Genomic DNA, 21,158 nt, shown 5'->3' on the forward strand with positions numbered 1-21,158 from the left:
GAGTCCGATAAGGTCCGTTAAGGTGTCCATAAAATAAAATTGGTTGCACAAAACACGCTTAAATCTTCTCCTTAAGGTTAAACATTTTAAGGAAAACATAAGCACAAGATTTAAGGGTGTTTTGTGCAGCCGATTATATTTTATGGACACCTTAACTCGGATTCTAAGGAAAATCTTAATTTAAGGTGCTTTGTGCAACCGGCCCCTGAACTTTTATTGAACAAGATACACTTATTTACTGATTCTAAAACGGCTGCATTTTATGTGGAATGGATAGTTCAAAACCTAAACTTGTGTATTAATGGAAAAAACTAAAAACTATTATTTTCAAAAAAGAAACTATTTTCTCATTTTCTGGGAAATACAATCAGCCCACATGTGGTACCTTCCTCTGGGGGGTGTCACATTTTTGTGGTCGACCAACCAACTCATTGTGTACTCTCCTTCTATTTTGTTCTCAACACCTGACAGCATGCAAATAATATTTGGAATCATTGGAAAAGCAGAAAGTAAATCATATTATCCAATGTCACAGGACTCCAAATCCAGCCCTCTACACTACAGGAGATTCAGTTAAACAATACAATCATAGTCCACTAATTCTAAGGTTTAGGGGCTACTGTCGAGAAGGAATAGTACAGTCAAATATAAATCGACAAAAGAGCAATTCGTATGTTTCCTTTATTGAAACATTAGGAAACCTGAGGAGACAGTACTGTGTGGGGGACCCAGGATCAGACCATCTCTGGGCTGTAATATAATATTGTTTTGAAGGAGTTTTCTAACCGTAGACTGGAGTCTTTCCCGGCAGGATGACGATGATGAGCTGCAGTCCAGAGTAGGTGTTCTTCAGGTGTCTGAACATGGGCTCCACACTGTCAGCTCCCTGGGCGTATTTACAGAAACATGGCTGGCCCTGGATGGGCATCCCAGCATCCTTCGAGATCTTACGCAGCTGGTCTGTGAAACCCCTACACACAGAAGATGACAGAGGCAAGGAGAGACAGTGCATGGAAGTCAGAAATGTCCCGACCGATACTGGATTTTTGAGGCCGATGCCGATACCGATATTCGGGAGTAAAAAAATTCCGATATCGATATATCGGCCGATATTCTTATATTATATCTACACATTATATTACAATGTTTTTACAATTATCCCTCAAATATCAAACACTTGAGAAAGATATGACTTGAGATATGTAATGTAGGCAGGATATTTTACAGCTTATCAATCAATTTTATTGTCCAAAATGACATCAATGCAATGAAACAGTAAACTGAACTGAGAATTTAATAATTATAAATATACAAAAACACAAATAGAACAAATATAAAATATAACTTGAATTAAGAAAAAATATCAAATATACACAACATGTTGTCTATGACTTAAAAAATACAAAATAAAAAAATATCGGCATATCGGCCAACATATCGGCCGATACCGATATATCGGTTATCGGCCAATATCGGCCGATAATATCAGTGGACCAATATATCGGTCAGGCTCTAGAAATGTCCAACTGTTAGGTCGTAATTAAAACCTCTGTGCCCTCCAGTGGTCCAGCTCGGGAAGAATGGGGAATAAACACAGACGGCGACATTTTCTTTGCCCAACATAAAATACTCTTCCCTATGTAACAGCCAATCTTACTGTATGTCAATGATATTTGACAATGCTAGCTAGCTACTGTAGCTATTGAACTGTTGGGTAGTGTTTACAGTGCATGGCATGCTGTCATGTTGTTTAATGTAACCTCATACAACTGCATCCCTGGAGTTGAGAAATCATGCCTGAGTTTCCTTTTTGGAATTCTGCCTTGAAGGGCGTTCCACTTTGCAAGGCAGCTGGATTCACACGGGATCATGAGATCAGAGCTGCGCCGAGCTGCAATTTCAGCTCGGCTACAAGATCGGCTCGGACACGTATTGTGATTGGCTGTACTGTACGTCGGGCATGTGGGATTAACGTGGGCAAAATAGCCGACAGCTTTAGATTAGCTAACAAGCTAAGCTACTGATGTTATCAGACATGATCGACATTAAAAATATGAATCATACAAACATTCAATGATCATGATTCAAGTGTTACAGGACCCTTTCTCATCAACATGAGGCTTACTTTTTGAAAATAAATGTGAGAGTTTAACTTCATCTGTAGTTGTGGACCCCGAGCCGAGCACATCCAGTACCTACACCAGCAGATTAAAGGCCGTTTCACACTGGTGCAGATCTTCGTGCGAATAATCGGCATGGACATTCGCAGATTTTCTTTTTAATTAGTTGTAATTGAAGCTTGCACACCGCGGCTGAACATTCGTGGATGGACATTGACGTCTGCATGGAAACGCCTGCGGAAAATACGTTTGACCAATGTCACACTTCCACTACTCTTGCCAAACTCGGCTCATCAATTTGGTTTCTCAACATCCAATTTTATATGACAAACACACCGACAATAGATATATACGACAATCAAGGACAATAGATCTTCAGATCGCCCAGCAGCTGGGATCCACTGAAGGTGGTAATGTAGCTGTTAGTGTTATGTAAGAAATTCCTACTTGCTAACGTTGTAAACCACTGTTGTAAATGGATGGAGCTAACGTTAGCCATTTGTATCCAAGTGCTAACTAGAAGTTTAGCATCAAATTTTGGGGTCCGCTGCTACTGCCTCCATTTTCTCTTCTCATTTTTTTTTTTTTTTTTTTGATTGACGTAATGCCCAGGATTGCCTGGCCACACCCATGAATAATTCTGACCGCCCAGATCCTGTTTGCGCAGGCATTTGGGGGCGCAGATGATTTTGGCACGGCTCTAATTTGCATCTGCGACACATGCCGTGAACGTTTCCGCATGCCCGCCGAGAATTGCATCCCCAACATATTTCGGGGCTGTTTTAACTTGGAAATCAGGGAGGTCACGTCTACCAGACAAATATATCACTTTTAAACAGTTACATTTCTGTATAAATCATTACAATATGCTCCCGTGAGGTGGGGATGCTGCCGGCGCTGGGGTGCAAAACTCGCCATAACACCTGGACACTGGTGCAAGGCGGACTGCTATCTTCCCTGCCTTAAGGCATGCGCAAACAGGTGCGCAAGCGCTAATAGGGGATAGCGCCTGTCGGAAGATAGGGCCCAATGACAAAAGCCATAGTAATTTAGACTCAGGTGTGCATAAACTACAGGTGAACTTCCTTTTTTAAATACAAAAATGTGAAATTATTATCGCTTATTATCGGACAGGAGAAGCAGATATGCTGAAAAAAATCCCCCCCAAAGTCTATAGATCCCCCCCAAAATCTAGAAATCCCCCCCATCTGAAGAACATATTCCCCCCCAGTTTGCAAAGTGAATTTTAAGCCCTGAGACTTATATAACAGTATATATTTTTTTCTGTGCCCCTCCCAGCAGCCAGCGCTGGGCCTCCTTTGACTTAACGCAGGAGGACACCGACATGTCAAAGCAGTCATCCCTAGGCCAGTTCTACTTTCAATCTAACGATGGTGCACTACAAGTACTTCAGCCGAGGCCAGCAAGACGGCAGAAAAGCGTCAAGCACCTGCTATTCCTCCTCAAGAAGAAACAGCGTGCCTGCCGTGCTGCGGCCGCCGCCAAAAGCGAAAAAGAGAAAAGATTGAACCCAGAATGTCAGGGGAAGTTCACATGGGTAAGATGTGAAAGGGTGGGCAGAACCATCTGTGAGAAGGCAGGTAGGAGAAACGGCTTCACCAAAGGGTCTATCCATTTGAAAGCATCTGCACTTCCAGTCAATGCACCGAACACACATCAGCTGTTAACTTAACCCATTGATACCTGATGCAGCATTTGCGTGTATATCCCTCATTTGTGTGTGTATCCCTTTAAGACCGCGAACCGCGGTTCGCGGTCTTAAAGGGATACACACACAAATGCTGCATCAGGTATCAATGGGTTAATTTAATAGCCTCCATTTGTTGGATTATTGGATCATAGCGTTTTGTGTGTGTGTGTGTGTGTGTGTGTGTGTGTGTGTGTGTGTGTGTGTGTGTGTGTGTGTTTTATTGCTGTTTAAATGTTGGCTATATATTATAGTTCTTAACGGGCCTGTAAATTCAAACCAGAACCTAATTAATTCATGAGCGGTGTGCAGCAGCCGCCGCTCCCTTTGCACTCACAAGCGCAGACCGCAGTGTTATAGTTAGATAATTATTTTGAAATAAACGCGCCAAAAAAAAAAAAGATTTAAAATTAAGATTTTGTTTGCTAATTTATTTAAGAAATGATTATATCTATCTTTTTCAATACATTTTGACTGGCTAGTAAATATTCTGTGGCCGGAATTCTGGAATGTTACCGGCCGCATTGGCCCGTCCAGAAAAAAAGTCTAGCGGGATCCCTGTTTATGAGTGAGATGGACTTCGTCAAGGACAATTCCAAGCAATCAATCTGTAACTGACCATTTGTGTAGCCACCAGAGGAGCGAGCAGGTCAATGAAGCTCTTACCAAAGCCGGTGGGAAACACAGCGAATACATCTCGACCTCTTCAAAAGGCTTTTACACACAGGGATCGTTCCTGCTGTAATTCATCATTACGTTTTTTAAAGACCGACAAAATCGCTAAATCTAACTTGGCATCATCCAATTCCTTTGCCGGCGGTGCAAGGTGCTGCTGCCATGTTGGTTGTATTGGTGTCGCTGTGCGCTCTGTAATGTGTCAATGGTAGAATAGTCCCGCCTATATCCACAAGCTAATCAGGCATCTGGGACAGTAGCTGTTCCCAAATAACTGCAAGTGGATAGGCTTGCGTCCAGACCCTTATGAATTGCCATACACATTTCAAGAGTGCTGAAAACTGCGACTCATAGGGTTTGTATACCAGGCTACCGTTCCACTGCATTTTCCCTAGAAGCTTTTCAAGTTTCACACTTTGTGCAGTACGATGATTAGGCTGATTAGACAGGACATAGAATCAGCACAGGGTCTCACTTGAGGATCTCCTCCCGACACTGCCTCTGTGTGGCAAAGCAGGCGATGGCCCACATCTTGATCTCCACCCCCGTGTGGAACTGCTTCCCCCTCATGTCCCAGACCCCGTGGCTGGGCGTGGCTACTGTGCGGTTCTGCAACAACATGGCAGTCTCACCACATGTCCTCATTATGTGCACAAACCACACACACACACAGGCACGCACACGTGCGCACGCACACACACAACTTGCACACATTCTACATCCACATCAAAACACATTAACACTCATTTATGTACACACACACACACGCACACGCACGCACGCACACACACACACGCACACACACACACACGCACGCACGCATGCACACACAACCCACTTGCATGCACTACATCCACATCAAAACACATTAACACTCATTTATGTACACACACACTGAAATAATGGACACAAATGACTACACACATGCATGCACAAAAAGCCAAAGAGGCTGAGCTGAGAACAGCATGTGAAATGCTGATGAAAATAATAATATAATTATTATTAATTATATAATATATAATAATAATAATTAATAGAGTGCTAAAGTCACACCCTCTTCCGGGTTTGCCATGGGGCCCGGGGTGGGAAATCCCCCATTCATTTTCCCATTGACATTTTTCATCCTTTTTTAGAGGTGGTTGAGTGAAAAGTTCTATGGTCTCTCGCTCGCTGGGTTTGTCCAAGTAAAACTCTTTACTGTCTTCACCTGTAGAAGAGACCCGTCTGGCTTGAGAGACTAACAGGAAGTGAAAATACAATTGTGAGGTTTCCGATTGTATTTACACTTCCTGTGACTCATAAACCTAAGTCTGACTCATAATGTGAGTGAAACTAGGTTTGACCAGGTGAGTCAGACTAGCTTTAGCAGGTCAATCGTGATGCAATGGGTAAAAAAATGTATATAATTATAAAAACGTCTATATATACATAAGGTGGATAAGGAGGATTTTACGAAACGTCAATGGAAAAATGAATGGGGAATCCACTCACTTAGGCCCCATGGGCAACCTCACGATGGAGAGACTTGATGGCACTCTATGGAAACACCACCTCTATTCTCACCAGAGAAATTATCTTGTCTTTCTATAGAGGCCATTTACACCTGGCGTTAACATGTGGTTTCTGCCATCAGATTGCAATCCGATTGTATTTTATCACTTCAGCCTGATTCCATTTACACCTGGCGTTAACATGCATTTTCTGCAATCTGATTGCAATCAGATTGCAGAAATGGGTGTCCTGTCAATCCGCATAAAGTTGCTGTATCCAGATTGAGAGCACACATTGCATTTACACCTGTGTTCAATGTGTACACAATGCATCCCTGACCACCTCCGGAGGTGGTTTGGCCGATCAAATTGCAATCCTTCTTCAATGCATTTTGGGGGTGTTTACACCTGTACTTTCAAGTGATGAAACACAATCTGATTGCAATCTGATCACAGAAAACGCATGTTAGCGCCAGGTGTAAATGGCCTCACTGAGAAGAAACAAATATCATCAAGTGGTTTGGATGTGAACCTAACATTCTTTTGCAAAGCTAGTGCAGGGTGAAAATCAGTGTCAAATGTGATTTGGTGTGTAGTGTGCAGCATGCACAGAGCAGCGTATAGTTATCAGTGTAATGCACACACCCACATGTACAATAGTGAAGGTGGTTTAGCCAGACTAGAAGAGAAAGGAGATGGATAATGTTAAAGGAACACTCCGCCCATTTTCAACCAGCTTTGTATCATTAGAACATCAGTAGTATATCAGAAAACTGTAAACGGTTTTGAAGTCTGTCATTTAATTTGACAGTTATTGAGTGTTAAAGTGTGGACCAGTGACATCATTGGTCTACACTAACTCATTAATAACTCTAACTCAAATCAACTCTCAATAACTGTCAAACTATTCATCATTCATCTAGTTTGACAGTTATTGAGAGTTGATTTGAGTTAATGAGTTATTAATTTGAGTTAGTGTGGACCAGTGATGTCACTGGTCCACACTTTCACACTCAATAACTGTCAAATTAAATGACAGACTTCAAAACCGTTTACAGTTTTCTGATATACTACTGATGTTCTAATGATACAAAGCTGGTTGAAAATGGGCGGAGTGTTCCTTTAATCCACACAGTGGTTCAGTCTCAATCAGTTGCCTCGTTAACCAATTACTTGTTTCCACTCTAATCCTCTTCTTATTGACTTAACCCATTGATACCTGATGCAGCATTTGTGTGTGTATCCCTTTAAGACGCGGTTCGCGGTCTTAAAGGCATACACACACAAATGAGGTATATACACGCAAATGCTGCATCAGGTACCAATGGGTTAAGGAGGGGAAATAACAAACTGCTGACGTGGTCTCTATCTGCTAAATCTGTCTACTCTGGCAACCAATCATCATTTGTTATTCCTTTTCATTCAAACGTTCCAATTGGTAAAAGAGTGAAATTGGCTGCTGATCTTTGGAAATAGTTCAACCTCTGTGGCTGACGGACAAAAGGTTCCATTTGGCTCTTTAAAAAAAACATTAAAAAAAGGACAGATCAATGATTTTTTGTGCCAAACAACAATAAGGAAACAAAGGCTGCACTTTTCAAGACTCAACCACAGAGACAATAAAACAAACAGACCGAGACCATCGAGTCCAAACAAAAGCCAGCGAGTGAGTTCCCCTCAGAGGCCGAGGGGGGAGACAGAGGAGAGGGGGGGGACCAGTGGTGTAGTCTACCTTTTTTCAGAGGGTATACTGACTCTGACAGCCAGGAATGGGTCTCGTGCTACTTTTGCACGCTAAAATAAAGCTGATAATGTACAATTTGATTCAAGGGATGAAAAACCCTTTCAAAATACAACACAAACTGTCTATTTTGCTGCAACTCGACAGTGCTGCTTCTTTTACTCAAGAGTTCCAGGACCTTACTTCCTGGGAAAAAACTGGTCCATTGCCCCACGTGATAGCCACCCATCCATCTCTCTCTCTCTGCTCAACGCTGTAACACCATTTTATTTTGAAATTCAGTTGACTTTGCCATTTCCCACGGATATTGTCGCGTTTTTCTTTCATGGCTTGACAGAAAAGTCTGCCTTCACGCGCCTAGTCGGCTTGAAAATAGAACTCACGTAAAAATCGGCGCAGCTCAGGCGAGGCGTGGGTACACGGAAGGTTCACGTTGAGGCGCCCTGTGTACACAGCCTCATTGACTAAAAAGGACGCCTATTTAAAAGCGTGGGTAAAGGCAAGGCTTGGGTGCTGTGTGTGAACGTAGGGTAACACACAGAGCGCACAGGGTGAATTTATGAATGGAAATTGAAAACGATACGTATCATAGCGCATTTCCCAGTGCGCATACGCAAATCTGAGTCATTTCGCAGTGTGTATACTGCGTATACCTGTGTATCACGTAGACAACACCACTGGGGGGGACAGAGGAGAGGGGGGGACAGAGGAGAGGTTAGTTCCCCTCAGAGGCCAGAGGGGGGCGACAGAGAGAAGAGAGGCGTGTCAGACAAACAGAGAGAATGGGCGTGATTTAAAGGAAGGGTACCATAAAGTGCTCTGTGCTCACCCTGCCGCCGTATTGCAGCATGGGGGCGGGCAGCACGCGCCCCGTCACGTGGGCCATCTCGTCGCGCACCTTGAACTGGAACTCCTGCACAAAGGGGTCTGCCTCGTAGTTGGCACTGCGCACCTGAAGAGGGGAGAGGAGAGAGAGAGAGAGAGAGGGAGAGAGAGAGAGAGAGAGAGAGCGTGAGGTGGAGGGAATTGATGGCAGGGTGATGTAGCGGGTAGAGAGGCTGCCCCGTGACCCAGAGGTCACAGGTTGGATCCAGGTCAGCAATCACAGACCAATAGTAGGCGGAGCTACGGCTCTGTGGGATGTTTTTTTGGTGCCATGTCGCGTGCAGTACTGTGCAAGAACCCCAAGGTGGCGACGGCCACACTCCCATACTCTAGGCTTCAAAACGAGAGTCCAAAAACCAGCGAGTGACATCACGGTGACTCCGTCCATACAGCTTAAATGTCTATAGAGACACTGCATGAAATAGGCCACGCCCATCACGGGGAAAAAGCTCCGTTCATTTCCACACACCAGCGTCATTTTCCTTGAATTAAACATAGTTAAAAGCTGTTGTGTGGTGTGGGGCTGCGCAGACAACAAATGTCAAAAATCACCAGTTAAAAGTTTTTTTGTACTCCTGGGGCCGGTTGCACCAACTGGTCTTACACTGGTCTTAAGCTAAGTTGCTCGTAACTTTACGACCTAACAGCTACGCCGGTTGCACCAAGACGACTTAAGCCTTATTTTCACTAAGACCAGGCGTAACTCCTACGCCTCGTCAGGAGGAGGCGTAGCAGAGATCTCCGCGGAGACCTTTTTGACCGTCATCGTCGTAACACCGCCAGTTCGCCGTCTTTGAAAGCACGACGTTAGATTATAACTAACTAGTTGTGTGGCTTAGCCTTCCCAAATGTTGCCGTTACTTTTTTAGAATGTAATACATAGAATTGGGAACGTTACATTCAATTTCATTCAGACTCCCTGACACTAATCGCCGCCGCCATTTTCCCCCGGGGCTTCCACAGGAGGAGGGGGGTGGGAGGAGGGAGGGTGTAGTGACGCACATACAGTAGTGGGTGACGGCGCGAGGCACATGTGGGCCAATCAGAGGGCATTCCCCGACAATTCACATGAACGCGCATTGCTACGACCAGCGTAGTTAAAACCAGAGTAAGCCATGTTGGTGCAACAGGCGTAAATCCACTCTAAAGACTGGTCTTAACTAAGACCGACGTAGGAGTTACGACCAGGCATAGTTAAGACCAGTTGGTGCAACCGGCCCCTGAGCAAAACAAGGAAGCCATTGAGAATTGGCGAGAAGAAAAATGTGGATGTTGCTGTCAATGAAGTAAGTTGGAGTGTTCATCTTCCGTATATACAATCTTTTTGTGCAAAATCCGACCATGCACGCGACATAGGAGAACGCCAGGATTGGACGGGAGTTTGTGTTTTCCCCCGTTTTGGGTGTGGCTTCTGAATGATGACGCGTTCCGCAGTGTCTCTATCAACAGCATGGTGTCCTGTCCTGACAAAAGCATTTTTTTTTTACTTACTCAGAATTCTGTCGCATTCCATTTTTGATAGGATCCACCTCCCAAAATGTTGTTATGGCGGCCATCTTGGAATTTCAAAATCACATCCTAACGAATCCTATTTCTTACAATATCTCAGCTTCTAAACCACTTGGGATCACAATCTCAGTGTCTACACATACACTCTCAGGGCCAAGGAATACAATTTTAGCAGTAGAAATAGTGTTGCCACCTAAATGCAAAGACATTGCAAGCCCAAGACGCACACTGTTGGAGGGCACGGTGGTGCAGTGGTAAGCGCTGTCACCTCACAGCTAGAAGGTCCTGGGTTCGATTCCCACCTGGGACGCTGTGAGCGCTGAAGGAATGCGTGCCCGTCCGCATGTCCTCGAGTGCCCGCCGCCCGGGTGGGGTCGTCAAAAAAGGGCCTTTCTGTGTGGAGTTTGCATGTTCTCCCCGTGCCCCCTGGGGGTTTCCTTCATATAGGAACCCCCTTCACCAAAAAATGCAATATCCTGGTTGCTGATGTGGTTCCTTCTCTGGTCGTTAGGGGCGCCTGTTCAGAGGGAGGGGAACTGGTTGGAATAGCGTGATCCTCCCACGTGCTATGTCCTACCGGTGAAGCTTCCGCTGTCAGGTGAAAAGAAGCGGCTGGCTAACTGACCATGTCTCGGAGGAAGCATGGAGCCAGTTTCGGCTCTCCCCAGATCGGCAGAGGGTGGAGCAGCAACCAGGATAAATAAATTAAAATTAGCACTAATGGGGGATAAAAAATGGGATAAAAAAATCTTTCACCACTCACTCACCCTCTGCTAATCCAGCCACACGGCCCTGCAGCTGTCAAGCTGTAGTGTGTCTAAATGAAAACGCCACCACAGTGATGTGTAGGCAAGGCAAGGTTTATTTATATAGCGCATTTAATACAACCGCAGTTGACCAAAGTGCTTAACATGTTGTAAGCAAATATAAAATAGATACATTTAACACATTCAGTGCCACAGCGCTTCAGTAAAATTGTCTGGAGCCTGTGCCAGATTCACTTCCATTCAGTTGAAAACAGCTATAGAATTTTTTCTATTATGGCTATATTAACGGGGCTGGACTTTAATGAAAGATTGAACACTCCTGCTTCTTCCAAAGAAGAAATTTTGTTTCTAGACAGTTCCATTATGAAATTACAGCCTCTCAAAAAAGTGCACTTTCATGGGTTTTCTGTCGTTTTTTTTTTCTTTCCAAGATATAGCCCCTTTTATGAATACCTTTCGCACTCTAATTTCGAGCACATTTACTGACTCTGGCTGGTGTTTTCTGATGTGGTGGCGTGTGGTGTGGTTTCTGTGCAGCCACACACCCCTCCCCCCCCCCCCCCCCCCCCCCCCCCTCTCCACCTCTGAGCTGCGGGCTCCTCCCACACGCACAGAGTTTGCTTTCTCGACTCGTTTTTGCCCCGGACAGATCCCAGCTTTGCTGCGCGCATCATTTCCTTGATGGGCATCAAGGAAATGATGCGCGCTGGCAAACGCGACTGAACGAAAAGGCTTGGCCCGTTCGGCTTCGGATGCTGCCTTTCTAGGAAATCGTGTGGAGATAGATAGAAGCATAAGAGCTCAGTTGTGAGCGCGGATGCAGCCGAGCCCACTCTCGCTGTAGACGGAGCAATATATAGGCTCTGGCAGAAAGCATGCATCGGTTTCCACGGCTTTCTCCGCTGTCTCCTGTACAAAGTAAAGGATCTGAGGTGGGTGGAGCAGCTCCTGTGACGATGTTTAAGGTGGCGCCGTGTGATCCCTTGAAGGGATTCATGCTCACTGGCTGGGTACGACCTTAAACAGCAGAATTATGGAATAATATGAATTATGATTTTAGGACGTCCACAGACGTCCTTGGCACTGAACGTTACTTTTTTTTAGGACGTGCACAGACGTCCTTGGCACTGAATGTGTTAAGAGACAGTAAACAATAAAACACAGAAATAAACACATTAAGGTGAAGTTGAGATGACCTGGCTGGAGGTGACTTAATAAGTTAACCAGACCTAAAAGAGCATCGTTAATCACATGGTGGCCAGAGGCAACACACACTGTCAGTGTCTTCCCACACTGCACACTGTAGAGACAGTCCCCACACTGTAGAGACAGTCCCCACACTGCACACTGTAGAGACAGTCCCCACACTGCACACTGTAGAGACAGTCCCCAGACTGCACACTGTAGAGACAGTCCCCACACTGCAGAGACAGTCCCCACACTGCACACTGCAGAGACAGTCCCCACACTGCACACTGTAGAGACAGTCCCCACACTGCAGAGACAGTCCCCACACTGCACACTGCAGAGACAGTCCCCAGACTGCACACTGTAGACACAGTCCCCACACTGCACACTGTAGAGACAGTCCCCACACTGCACACTGTAGAGACAGTCCCCACACTGCACACTGTAGAGACAGTCCCCACACTGCACACTGCAGAGACAGTCCCCAGACTGCACACTGTAGAGACAGTCCCCACACTGCACACTGTAGAGACAGTCCCCACACTGCACACTGTAGAGACAGTCCCCACACTGCACACTGTAGAGACAGTCCCCACACTGCACACTGCAGAGACAGTCCCCACACTGCACACTGCAGAGACAGGTTCATTCACATTAAAGCCATGACGACTCCCTGCTCTACAAACGCCACCTGCAATGGACAAGCACATGGATTCACCTCTACTAACAATATATAATGAATGAACATCTGGGAGAGGGGATTACAAAATAAGCAAAGCCTTCATAACACTTTGATAAGGACGTATCAAGACGCGCAGCACGGCAAGGAAGTGTTGACAATTAAGGCAACTATGACATTCCATAAAAAGGGACTGGTGTCCAACTAGGTGGCTGTGTCCAAGTTTGACATGCTAAAATCAGCATTATAAAACGGCTCTCTCAAATCAAGCAATCTGATTGGTTCACAGCCATTGTATAAATCCAATAACCCAACTCTGGCAACTCTCTTACTAAAAGCCTTTGGTTACCTCAAAAAAAACAAATGGCGGAGACAGCTGTCAGATCCTTGTGAATCGATTTTCGCTTATAACTTTACTAATACTTCGCAGAAAATTATGTTTTGTACAAGAATAGATGCGGGCTAATGTCTTCTTTGCAAAAAAAAGGCTGTTAACCCCGCATTTAACCCCGCATTTAACCCCGTAACGTTAGTTGGTGTCGGGCTTTGCAGAAAGCACTCAGCTTCTCAGCAAGCGCTGAGAATGCAGCGCTGCGCTCGAGCTGCCTGTCGGGGTTTCCAGAAAGCTCTCAGCTTCTCAGCAAGCGCCAGGATTGGCCAATGTCAACTTCAGTCTCCAGAACGATCCAATCAAATCACCCGCACGTCTATCTTCTTGCTAGAGGTCCCGCCTTACAGTAGTGTTTCAACTGACTCTATCAGAATACCATGCCAGTCGGACTTATAGTATTATTATTATATTTATATTATCATACTTGGAAACCATTTTATAAAAGCAATATAGCACTCGAGCAGCGTGTGTTGTGGCATATATCCCGCTGATCACTGTGTATCCCCAGGGGTGGACTCGACACAAATATGTCCGTTTAAAAAAAATAGTACCGTCAAAACGCCCGCTTCGATCACTGTGTATCCCCAGGGGTGGACTCGACACAAATATGTCAGTTTAAAAAAAATCGTACCGTCAAAACGCCCGCTTCGATCACTGTGTATCCCCAGGGGTGGACTCGACACAAATATGTCAGTTTAAGAAAAATCGTACCGTCAAAACGCCCGGTTCGATCACTGTGTATCCCCAGGGGTGGACTCGACACAAATATGTCAGTTTAAAAAAAATCATACCGTCAAAACGCCTGGTTCGATCACTGTGTATCCCCAGGGGTGGACTCGACACACACTGCGGCCTCGTGGGATAACAACTGATCAGCGGGATATATTTGCCACAACACACTAGCTCTCATGCTATATTGCTTAATTATAAAATGGCTCTCTCAAATCAAGCAATCTGATTGGTTCACAGCCATTGTATAATTCCAGTAACCGAGTTCAATAACCCATGGCCATGGGTTATTGGTTGCCATGGCAACTCTCTTACTAAAAGGCAGCGCTGCGCTCGAGCCAAACAGCTTTCTCCTGATCTGCTGTATGGAGGGTCACTAGTCGGACGCATGATGGCGCAACTCTCTTACTAAAAGTACCTCAAAAACAAAATGGCGGAGACAGCTTTTCAGATCCTTGTGAATCGATCTTCGCTTATAACTTTACTAATACTTCGCAGAAAATGATGTTTTGTACAAGAATAGACGCGGGCTAATGTCTTAACCCCTCTCTCGCGCGCCCTCACTCTTAACCCCGCATTTCTAAATAAGACGTAACGTTACTTGGTGTGGGCATATGGCTCTGGTGTCGGGCTTTGTAAAAAGTCCAGGCAAGCGCCAGGATTGGCCAATGTCGGCTTCAGTCTCCAGAACGATCCAATCAAATCACCCGCACGTCTATCTTCTTGCTAGAGGTCCCGCCTTACAGTAGTGTTTCAACTGACTCTCAGAATACGATGCCAGTCGGACTTATAGTATTATTATTATTATATTATTATACTTGGAAACCGTTTTATAAAAGCAATATAGCACTCGAGCAGCGTGTGTTGTGGAATATATCCCGCTGATAACAAGCTGTTATCCCACTCGGGATATATTCACCACAACACACTTGCTCTCGTGATATATTGCTTAATTATAAAATGGATCGTTCCGGCACCTTGATTATGATTGGCTGAGCCGCGTTCGAAGCAGTTGTCAAATACTCTATAAACACACACCTGTGACGGCATCACAGTATTACTGCACCAAACAGCGTCTGTGTTGCTGCGTCTGTATGCTGCTTGGCAACCATACTGCATTAATTAGCTGCTGCATGATATTAATGCAGCATATCACTATACTGTTATGGACGACCTGACAATTTCACTACAAGAGATTCTTTCCGGGTCAAATCCCCACACACACAACGGCACATCTAGCATCAGTTTTAACCATAGTTCTTCCTAGGTTATATTCTCCAAATAACTACTCATTAAAACACAAAATAAGTTAGTCAAGTATGCAGGTAAATAACAGGGTTCCCAAACTCATCAAATTGGAATACTTTAACTAGGTTTTGTGATGGCAGTGCAGTTCCTGGAGCTAGAATTTATTTTTGATACTTTGTTATTTATTTATTTATTTATTTTCTTTACCTGTATGACATTTAATTAAGAATTTGTATATGGTTTTATATGGTTTAAGATTACCTATGTACAAATTGGAGGAGCAGATGTGTGGTTGTTGTTGTTGTTGGTGTTGTTGTTTTGTCTGTATGTATTGTAAAGATAACAAATTGTAAATAAAAACATATATATATATTTTTTTTTAATACTTTTTAGAAGACATGACTGTGGTCAAGATGAGACATAATAGAGGCTTTATTTTTTCCTCAGGAAAGCCTACTAATTAATTAGCAGACATTACACAGTGCCGTAGTATTGAGAGTCTCCACTACTCACCAGCCTGCTGATCTCCTCCTGTCTGTCAGGTGCAGAGCGAGCCGTGGCTTTGATCATAGTGGAGGTCTGATTATCGGTCAGCTTCTTGATGCACCGTTGACCTTGTACAATGTTACACACCTGCAAGGAAACAGAGGAGAAACCTTGAACAGGAGGTGTGTTTTTAACCATTTTAAACAGTACTGCACTTCTTCAGGGTTGCTTTGCCTCATTCATAGTTTCCACTAGTGACGGGCAGACACTTTTGTGACAATGCCGTGTTGAAACAATGCATCGAGCCGTGTTTCAAAGTAGCTAAGTCACGTGATTTCAGCAAACGAAGCTTTGTTACATCGAATTGTTTCGAAACGTGTCACAGTTTTTTGTGATTGGACGCTAAGGGCTCGAGCCTAAAGTGAACCTGTGTAAAATGTATGGAAACTATTTATCTTGAATCCGTTGTCATATCTTAGACTCATAGTAACTCATTGACTCAAACAAGTTTTGGCTGATCTCCAGTCAGCGATTCCAGGTGATTGGAGAAATGGAGGGAGCAAGTAATTTAAACATCTAAAAATTGTTTTCTTGACAAAAAAAAAAAAAAATCCCATTCTGTACACTACTTTTACATAAAGCCTTTATTTCATACAAAATTTTAAAAACTAAAAGTTTACAGTATTTCATACACAAATTACCGGTAATGTGTAAACATATAAATCCCTTCTTATAAAGTCTACAAATAGAACATAAATATTGTATATAAGTAAGCTATACTGTCATACAAACTTTACACAATGATATCATGAAAATGATTAAAATATGACCATATGAAGGCCTCCATATTCTACATAACTTCAGGTCTGTAGATTTCAGGTTATCTTTCAAATTGGTTCATCATTACAGGTGTTGTTTTGAGTCTTCCCATTGCATTTACATGCATTTGACCAGTAGATGTCGCCGCCAGCGCGCGGTGTTTCGAGCCTTTCCAAACAGTGAATCATCTCCCGAAGCAAATTGATTCAAAGCTTCAAACAGCCTCATTTCTCCCATCACTTCTTTACACACAGTGAGACCTGGGAGCTGCTCAGCACAGCATACACTACCAACTTCACCATACTTTCAAATTACTTAACCCTTAACTTAACGCAGCATTTGCGTGTATATCCCTCATTTGTGTGTGTATCCCTTTAAGACCGTGACCCGTGTTGACGCGGTTCGCGGTCTTAAAGGGATACACACACAAATGCTGCATCAGGTATCAATGGGTTAATTTAATAGCCTCCATTTGTTGGATTATTGGATCATAGCGTTTTGTGTGTGTGTGTGTGTGTGTGTGTGTGTGTGTGTGTGTGTGTGTGTGTGTGTGTGTGTGTGTGTGTGTTTTATTGCTGTTAAATGTTGGCTATATATTATAGTTCTTAACGGGGCTGTAAATTCAAACCAGAACCTAATTAATTCATGAGCGGTGTGCAGCAGCCACCGCTCCCTTTGCACTCGTAAGCGCAGACCGCAGTGTTATAGTTAGATAATTATTTTGAAAAAAAATACGCCAAAAAAAAGAAAGATTTAAAATTAGGATTTTGTTTGCTAAAAAACATGTTATTTATTTAAGAAATGATTATATCTATCTTTTTCAATACATTTTGACTGGCTAGTAAATATTCTATGGCCGGAATTCTGGAATGTTACCGGCCGCATTGGCCGTCCAGTCTTGAAAAGTCTTTGAAACGGTTTCCCGAGAGACTCGTTCCCAGATGGTGATGTGTGTCTTAAAGGGATACGCACACAAATGCTGCATCAGGTATCAATGGGTTAATTTAAGATTTCCAAAAGCAAACAGGAACAGTGGAGTGGATCCAATAGCTGGTCTTCTCTCACCTCGAGGGGCAGGTAGGTGTGCTTCTGTTCCTGGCCCACCTGTAGACAGGGCAGGTGTGGGTACTTAAGCTGCAGGCTGTACTTCTCCTTGAAGTACTGGGCAACAGTGCGCTCGACGGTCTGACCGTTCTCCAACTGCAGAGGGAACCTGGGGGAACAAGATGGTGCATTACAACCATTTTCATGTTAATTGATTAACCTGTTAATTGATTACAATCACCCGTTAAGTGTTCTAACCAAGATGGCCGTGTGCTGATGTAACGTAATTCTATGAATAGATTCTGGGGAACCTGACACACAGCTTTGGGAGATTTCGTTGTTCTATTTTTTTTGTATCTTTTTTTCCCTTTTCTTTTTTCAATTTTGTAATAGAACAGTACACAAACAAGACAAAACAAACTCAGGCACAGGAAAAAACGAAAAAACATACAAACATAATCAACATTCAATATCACATTGTTCTATTCTTAGTAAGGTACTGTATCGCTGGTAGGCAAGTTTTGGTTTAGCTTCCTATGACAGTAAGGGTTGGGGTTTATCAGTAGTTTATTTGAATTCTGGGAGTTTACTAGATTTACATGTTAGGGGATATCCAGTCTAACGTCATTTGCATAGTCTCAGACTGTGCAGTCTTAATATTTATGCTATTTATATGACCAACAGCAAGTCTCTCACATAGATCTAAGAAAGCTAAGACTCATTAGGAAACAAATCTTGTAACTGCTCAGTTGGCTGAAGGGAAAACTAACTTGGTGGACAAAATGACATCACCCTGAGGCATGTTATGGAGGTATTGCACGTTCTGATTCATACTGGATGATGGCACTACAATAAGAATAATAAAAAGTATGACTGTAGAGCAAAGCACATTTGGAAGTAAACATGTAAACAGACATTCTATGACAGCCAAAAACTCCGGTCTCCAGTTGACCGTCCGGTGTTTGCCCACGACAGACTTCGATCCGATTTTTAGCTTTGGGAGTAAACTGTTCATGTCCACCGATAGTGATTGACTCAACTCAATACGAGCATAGCAATAGCATGCATCAATTACATTTTAACATATATATTCTTCACTTTAAGATGATGGACCTTTAAAACTCACAACCACTACTGAACATTATTTTAAAAGCTGCTTTAGCCACAGTATTCTCAAGCAGAACAAGCATCTCCTACTAGTGTGGCACATGGCCATAAACATGGATCCCCCTCTGTGATGTCAGAGCCTGCCATGAATAAAACTCTTATCTAGATGATAAATATAGCAGATGAGCAGCTGCAGACAACAGCTACTTCACTAACGGGTGACTAATGTTGACCACCATGAGTCAGCCATGATGTGGTTTGGTGCCAAATCGGTGAACTATCCTCTTCCTGGTCCGCGTTCCCCCCCCCACCCTCTCTGCTTACTCCACCCCCCCCCCCCCCCCTCTCTCTGCTTACTCCACCTCCACCCCCCCCCCCCCCCCCCGCCTCTCTGCTTACTCCATCCCCCCCCCCTCTCTGCTTCCTCCACCCAGAGTCTCCTCTTCCTGACTCACGTTTGATGGCTGGCAGGCCTCCGGGTCACGTTGCAGACACGGTACTTCCTCCGCATGGTTCCACAGTGCGTCACCTCCACCTTCAGACCTGGTGAGTAACAGAACTCAGACGTTAACGTAATTCCCTGGAATGCGAGACTTAACGAGCCAGTTACATGGCGTTGCATTCTTAGACATTGCCGTTTGCTTTTATTTGGTATGTTACATACAATTGGCTAAATTATCAGTTAATTCAGAGACCAGAGTTAGATGATATTGGAGCAGCCAGCCATTTTATTTTTTATTTTTTTTAGCCGGAAGTCGTCACACGACCACACAACCGGGTCAAATGGGCGTGGCTACATAAGGTGAATAGGTTACTGTAGGTTCCCGACAACGTTTGTGTGAAGTAGGATAACAAGCTACTGTTTTCCGGTCTCTGCTAGCATTACATGTGGTTACTATGACCCAACAAACTGACTAATGTCACATTATGCAACACTGTTTGCATCTCACCTGCAATCACCACTCATCACCATAGGTGTCACCCAAGAGAACAAACCTGAAATCTTATGGATTATAACTTTAAAATCAATACCTTTTAAGACCTTTTCAATATATTGTAAGACCTGAACAGCACTTTCGTCACATCAGCGATAGGGGTGTAAATCACAAGTTTAATCACGGTACAATATTATATACAGCAGATTCTTTGAACAACGATATGATATTTGCTGATATCGCAAAGTCTACCGTGATGATACGATTTTGATTCAATTCGGGGTCTGCGATCGATTTAACACAATCAGCTACAAAATCTAATATCTCATCAAATGGCGATTAAGACTTTTTAACACTTTAGGGCTATAATTTCCCCTAAATTGCTTGATCAACTCTTAATACTTTTCAAGACCCCGCAGATACCCTGCAGACACATTTTCAGTCTCATATAAAACAGTCCTGCTCACAGACACACACACACACACACACACACACACACACACACACACACACACACACACACACACACACACACACACACACACACACACACACACACACACACACACACACACACACACACACAGCTAAAACAGGCCTTCTCACCTTTGATTTCTTTGGTGAATTTGACCCGGTGTGAGTCTGTGAGGGGGCGAGGCTGCTCGTCGATGTTGTGGATGTCCAGCACTTCACACATGAACTGGATGACTGGCTGGGCCTTGTAGAAGGCCGTGGCAGAGACTGCAAGACAGAGTCAAGAGGGTCAAAACATTCAAACGATTAAAAAAAAACAGGATAACATGGAACATTTTATGCACTACCGCTGCAATTAAATTGCTGAACAACAACTTAAAGTCCCTGGAAACCAAAATCCACAAAAACGTTCTAACTATGTTATTTAGGATCTTATGTTAGTAATTGTGTGTCTCCGAAATTATTATACATTACTTTCAACCCAAAGCCTTAAAATCGACACTTTTCTACAAGATTCTACAAGATACTTCCTCATTGAAGAGAGCAGTGCGCGAGGTGCTAAAATGCAGGAGCTTATGACGTCATAAGCTCTATATAACCTTTGTACACGCACGCAACACGCAGTCCCACACATTCTGCCTCCATCTCTCTTCAGAGTTCTAGTGGTCCCACACCTTTTTGCAGCTAACTACGCATTGCGTCAACACAAAGGCTCTTTTAAGAACCAACATCTATCTATCTATCTATCTATCTATCTATCTATCTATCTATCTATCTATCTATCTATCTATCTATCTATCTATCTGTCTATCTGTGAGTTTATCGCTACTTCTATCTTCTATCGTTACTCGTCGGCGGTGTGTAGGAACCTTGAGAGGGAAAGCTCTCTACTCTGCCTGCGAGGGCACAGCGCTGCTGTGTGCTGTGTGTGTGTGTGGTGTGTGTGTGCGCGCGTGCAGACAGATAAGATAGATAGACAGATGACCGTCAGACAGTACGCTATGAGCGGGGCAACGCGCGAACACACACACACACACACACACACACACACACACAATCTCTCTCTTTCTCTCTTCTCCTTCGAGAGAGAGACAGAGAATTTTCCCTGCTGCAGACGGGACATGCCCACACAGTCCGCGGGAGAAAATACACTCTAAAAAATA

The 21,158-nt window shown here is 43.8% G+C and overlaps 1 protein-coding gene across 1 annotated transcript in view; it reads right to left on the minus strand.

The window, feature by feature from the left end:
- The window catches only part of ago3a (argonaute RISC catalytic component 3a), a 77,486-nt gene that overhangs the window by 13,695 nt on the left and 42,633 nt on the right, over positions 1–21,158 (minus strand). The window contains exons 6-12 of the mRNA XM_083661293.1: positions 20,128–20,262; positions 19,042–19,129; positions 17,501–17,648; positions 15,644–15,763; positions 8,543–8,686; positions 4,979–5,112; positions 787–971 (exon numbers count right to left, since the gene is read on the minus strand). Coding sequence (XP_083517419.1) covers positions 787–971; positions 4,979–5,112; positions 8,543–8,686; positions 15,644–15,763; positions 17,501–17,648; positions 19,042–19,129; positions 20,128–20,262 — 954 coding nt within the window. The remainder of the gene's footprint in view (positions 1–786; positions 972–4,978; positions 5,113–8,542; positions 8,687–15,643; positions 15,764–17,500; positions 17,649–19,041; positions 19,130–20,127; positions 20,263–21,158) is intronic.

The sequence above is a fragment of the Poromitra crassiceps genome, assembly GCF_964638095.1.
Source record: "Poromitra crassiceps genome assembly, chromosome: 26".
In the NCBI taxonomy this organism is placed as follows: Eukaryota; Metazoa; Chordata; class Actinopteri; order Beryciformes; family Melamphaidae; genus Poromitra; species Poromitra crassiceps.